The following is a 5564-nucleotide window of genomic DNA, read 5'->3' on the forward strand; positions in this document are numbered from 1 at the left end:
AGCAAATATCCATAGGAAGACATATTATACATCAAATCAGAAGTAAAAAAGTTGAGCCAAACACTTCAAATATAACCAAAAACTAAAAACAGTTCTAACACAAACATGTACCAATCTCCTGTTCAGTTTACGAGTGCAAGAACATCAAATGTCCTCTCCAATAAGCTAGTCCCTCCGTCCCATTTTATGTGATGTTGTTTGACCTAACATGAAATGTAAGAAAGAAAGACTTTTGAACAAGCAAAAAAATAAATTATAGATATTTGAGTGGTTATAAATCCTTACATTAAAAGTAAATGCGAAATTCACAGTTAAGTTATTTTTAGTAATATAGAAAGATATCACATCTCTTAAATTGGGATAGACGGAGTATATTTCTCAAATAGCGTAAGATACAATTACGAACACTTTGACAACCAGTTGTGGAGCCAAGTCACTAAAAAGAGTCAAAATATACTCCAATTTACACCTTTCAAAGGATTCAACATATACTAATACTAGTATATATACATGAAATAAAATAAAAATATGACCTATTTTTTTCCGGAGGAGTGTCAATTGACTCACCTTGGACAAACTTCACCAACTCCCTGTGCTTTTTATTTTTATTTTTTATGTGATCACGTAGATGTACTTTTAATCATAAACATGGCCAAAAGACTGGCCGTATACGAGGGGTATACCAAAGGGTAAAGAATATACAAAAGTAAATGATTACAACAAAATCCACCCAATCTATCAGCATTGAACTGTTCACTAAAGCCAAGAAGGTAGACAAAGTGATGAGCCACTTAAGAAGATAGGGGCCAACTTCCTTGTGAGTCTTTCTCGCTACTACCAACTACAGCAACGGAAAAAAGGGGCTAACCAACCAAGACTAAAAGTCATCCGAAAGACGGTTCTGCAAGCCGGACTTAACGACAGACGAACATCAGGGAAATGACTGCCCTCTTCCTTAGGCAAAGGAAGGAACCAAATCCAGGTACATGCTTGGTTGCTGATATGCACTTTAACAAAAGCGCTGACCTGCAAACTGAAATCACATTAAGCAATTTGGTAATTATTCCATCTCAGCGCCAGCATTTCTGTTATTACCATTTGACATATATATAAGTTAAAGCAGGTTATAATATCAAATTCTGATGCAGGAATTGAAGATTAGAAACAATCCGTCCAACAAGAAAAAACAATACGGTAACAAGAGATGTATCTCAAAACCAGATAACATATTGATCTTATCATACTGAATTAATAAAACATGCCGATGCAAATAGAAAACATTGGCTTACCGACAATCATACAATGGTGAGTGGTCCAAGAAGTCTAGTCACAGAAATTTGCGGAATAAGAGCAATGGGACACCAATAACAATTTTCTAAAGGGGAGTTTGACCTCACATAACAAGATCAGGATTTTTAATCCTAAACGTCTAAACTTGCATCAACACAAATAAAAGAATTACTAGTATTCACATCGTTAGCTTAGCAGTTCATATGTGTACAACTTATAAACTATATTTCCTAATCTCCGGAACCTTTAACATGTAACACATGAAATTTCTTTAGATTAAACTGTATTCTTCTATCATTTCTAATAACGTGGAAAACTAATTTTTCTTTTACAGAATTTCACATAATAACGCCTTGATATGAGATCAACTTGATCCAAGTACACCATATTCTGCATCAGTTGCTTTAGTTAATAAGTTAATCTTTAATGTAATTTAACATTTAATTATATGCCTTTTCTTTTCTTTTCCATCCCCCATTTCCTTAGCTTTTTCATGTAGTTGGCTCTTGGTAGAACTTGGATTATATTTTTCATGCCATCAGTACTAGATTCCAATGTGGATAGTCTAATGAGAGGAAAAGTTGGAAAGCTCTTACATTCAAACAACAGTTATTTATAGTTTCCAATTGTTTTTGACTTCATTCTCACCTTTACAACCTGACTCTGATTTGGATGCTATAAAGTACCAAAAGCAGCAATAAAGAGGATGTTTTGCTGTATGCGATCTGAAGCAAGTTCAAACTGGAAGCACAAGCAGGACATACATCTAAATTTCCATGGCAAATTTTGCCAATCTCTTAATTCTCAGCAATTAAAAAATTTCATTCCAACAGACTGACGTGGAATATTCATATGAAAAACACACCTTTATTTAGAAAGAGGAGTCTTGATTGTTGTAGAGCTCATGAGCTCCTCCAAGTTGCCAAAGACTCGAACCACCTCCAAATTCTCTGAACATCAGGTCAAGGCAACGGAACTAATATTGCCGTTGGTTCACTACAAGAGGACATGTCAGCTAGCTCCATCTCTTATTGAAAAATACACTGAGCGTGTCTTAAAGTGGATGTTACCGAGCAGTAAAGTTAGTTATGATCAGAAAGATCTGCTTGATAGGATAACCAATTACCGGTTTCACCAGAAATCTCCACAGGAACATATCCCATTCCTGAAATGGTGAAATCTTTTGGCATCTCTAACTATGATATCTCGCTCTAGGAACTTTGAAGCTAGCTTGCTGAAAGTATGGCAATCACTACAGACACGAAGATTTTTTGTGATTCGAATGGGGTTTCTATCAGTACTAGCAAGTAAACCATATGCAATAGCCAGTCTTTCACTGTGTCCTTTAAGCAACTTGACTTTTTCTTTTTCCTCCACATTGTGCAAAACATATTTGGTTTGAGCCACATAACCTGCTTCCTCCTCCAATTTCTCAGTGAGATGAGCTAATTTTTCATAAATCTTATTACACTCAGGGTGGGACTTGTCGTGAGCAACAAATGTATGAACCTTATCTCCTACCTCTATCCAACTACATGCAGGATCTTTCTTCAGCCCTTTTTCTTTAATTGTTACTCTGACTTCTTCTACATCGTCCCATCTATTTGTCGCAGCATACACATTAGATACAAGAACATAATTTCCTGGATTCTTGGGCTCTAATTCAAGAAGCTTCTTTGCAGCAATTTCTCCTAACTCTTTATTAGAGTATACCTGACAAGCACCAAGGAGAGCACACCAGACGGCAGGTATATCCTCCAAGTTCATTGTTTTCACAATTTGGAATGCCTCTTCCAAGTGATTTGCACGTCCAAGCAAATCAACTAAACAAGCATAGTGTTCCGGCCAAGGCTCCAATCCGTACTTGCTTTGCATTATTTTGAAAATCCTTTTGCCATCTTCTATTAGTGCCGTATGGCTACATGCACGAAGAACAGCCAAGAAGGTTATGTGATCTGGGTGGATATTTTCCTTCTCCATCCCTGTGAATATATCAATGGCTTCCCTACCACATCCATGTAATCCACAAGCATTTATCATGCTCGTCCAACAAAACGGATCTTTGCTCTTTAAATAATTAAACACCTTATATGAGTTCTCCAGAGTCCCACAGCTGGCATACATATCTATTAGAGAGCTTCTAAAGGAATCTTGCAGAAGGAATCCTTTTCTAACTAAAAATCCATGAATCTCTTTTCCTTTCCTTAAGGAAGATAAATCAGCAGCAGCATTGAGCATGCTTAGGACTGCAACGAAATCTGCCTCAATTTCCATTTCATTCATATAGAGCATGAGACCAAGAGCCTCATTTGCAAGACCATTTTCAACATAACTGCACATCATGCTTGTAAAGGATATGACATCTTTAACTTCACTCAACCTAAAAATACTATTTGCATAGTCCACATTCCCACAATCTCCATAAACACTCACAAGCGTTTTCTGTATGACAGGATCATACAGTCCTCTTTTGATCACATAACAGTGAATTTCTTTTGCAAGTAAGTTGCACCTCAACTCGGTACAAGCAAGGAGGACACTTCCAATCATAAGGGCATCAACATAGCTTCCTTCTGCCTGTACCTCACGAAATAATTGCACGGCCTTCTGGGGAAAATTATTCTGAGCATAAGCAGCAATAATTGTTGTCCAAGAGACATTATCTCTATGCAGCATCCTATCAAAGACAGAGTCCATGTAATCTAACTTACCACACTTGGCATACATATCTACAAGAGTATTGCCAACCTGCAAATCACTATCCAAACCATTTCGCAGCGAAAAGGCATGAATTTCCATACCATTTAACAAATTTCCTTGTCTTCCAGATGCAACTAGCATACTCATAAGCGAGACATGGTCAGGTTTCTGACCCGCATTCTTCATCTCATGAAACAAATTAATCGCTTCATCATAAAGTCCATTTTGCACGTACCCTGATATCATGGAATTCCAAGAAATGTTGTCCTTTTCTTGCATATGGAAGAATATTTTAGCAGCTTCATTGACTCTATTGTTCTTAACGTACATCATTAACAACGCATTCACAACATACATAGCAACAGAATAACCAAGTTTCACAACAACACCATGAATCTCAGCCCCAAATTTTGTCTCATCACATGCTTGAATAGCCGAAACAAAAGTATAAGTCGTCGGTTCAACACTAGCACTCAACATTTCTATAAATAGACTTAAAGCTTCTTGATTCATCCCATTTACCACATAAGCAGAAATCATAGAATTCCAAGAAACAACATCCTCTCTTTCACTCATTCCATCAAACAACAATGTAGCTGCCCCAATATCATTACACTTAGTATACATACTCACCAGTGAATTCACCACAAAAATATTAGAAATAAGCCCAACTTTTATTGCAAAACCATGTATTTCACTTCCATAATACAAACATTCAACCTGACTAATTGCTTTCAATGTACTAGAAAGTGTATGTGCATCTAAACAAACACCCAAAAACCTCATATCTCTATACAACTCAAGTGCTTTAAAAGGTACCCCATTTAAAACACAAGCACCAATCATTGCATTCCAAGTAAAAACAGTTCTTTCAGGCATTTTATCAAACACCTTATGTGCATCACAAATTGACCCACATTTTCCATACATAAAAAGAATCTTGGTGTTCAAGAAAACTGAATCATTATGCTTTAAACACAATTTAAGAACATGGGTATGGATTTGTTTGCCTTGTTTTAGAGCTTTTTGGGTTGCACAAAGCTCTAATAACAGTGAATAAGCCTCGTATATACATTTTTGAGATGAGTAGTTTTTATGAGTAATTAAATTAGTGAGACTTAAAAATGATTCTTTGAAGTTGCTTTGCGGGCAAATTTGTTTGATTATGGCGGGTTTTTGAGACACGTGGCAGATTTTGAATGGTGGAACTTTGTGGTTATTCGTTGCTAATGAGGAAAACAAAGACACGTTTTGGAATATCGAATTGGTAATGGTAGCCATTTTGTTTTGCAAAGAAAATTTCAAGAATCCGTGCTTGGGAAATGGAATATATATTAAACGGACAGGGGCCTAAATACCCTTCAACTATCACAATTGGTGCAAAAATACCCTTCATCCACCTTTGAGCCCTCAAAGACCCCTGTCATGCACCTTTGAGCCCCCAAATACTCCTGTCATCCACTTATGGGGTCTAATATACCTTTATTTTCTAACAGCCCCATGTTGACACCCAATTTTGTCCATCCTTTCGTCCAATTTACATCGTTAAGCTTCTATTTTATTAGATTATTAAT

General features: G+C 36.5%; 1 protein-coding gene across 2 annotated transcripts; it reads right to left on the bottom strand.

The window, feature by feature from the left end:
• Positions 1–355: 355 nt before the first annotated feature.
• On the bottom strand, positions 356–5302 carry LOC132610768 (pentatricopeptide repeat-containing protein At3g63370, chloroplastic). Of its 2 annotated transcripts, none has more exons than XM_060325132.1 (2): positions 2156–5302; positions 356–1026 (listed from the first exon to the last, which is right to left on the bottom strand). In XM_060325132.1, exon 1 carries the CDS (start codon positions 5269–5271, stop codon positions 2422–2424), a length of 2850 nt encoding a protein of 949 aa, XP_060181115.1. In that variant the 5' UTR covers positions 5272–5302; the 3' UTR covers positions 356–1026; positions 2156–2421. The 2 variants fall into 2 exon arrangements, with proteins under 2 accessions (XP_060181115.1, XP_060181116.1); XM_060325133.1 differs by having other exon boundaries at positions 356–1033.
• Between the last annotated feature and the right edge of the window lie 262 nt (positions 5303–5564).

The sequence above is a fragment of the Lycium barbarum genome, chromosome 9, assembly GCF_019175385.1.
Source record: "Lycium barbarum isolate Lr01 chromosome 9, ASM1917538v2, whole genome shotgun sequence".
Lineage (NCBI taxonomy): Eukaryota > Viridiplantae > Streptophyta > Magnoliopsida > Solanales > Solanaceae > Lycium > Lycium barbarum.

What these genes read in the sequence shown, in the direction of transcription:
- LOC132610768 (XM_060325132.1), bottom strand. Translation starts at nt 5,271, where the DNA reads ATGGCTACCATTACCAATTCGATATTCCAAAACGTGTCTTTGTTTTCC.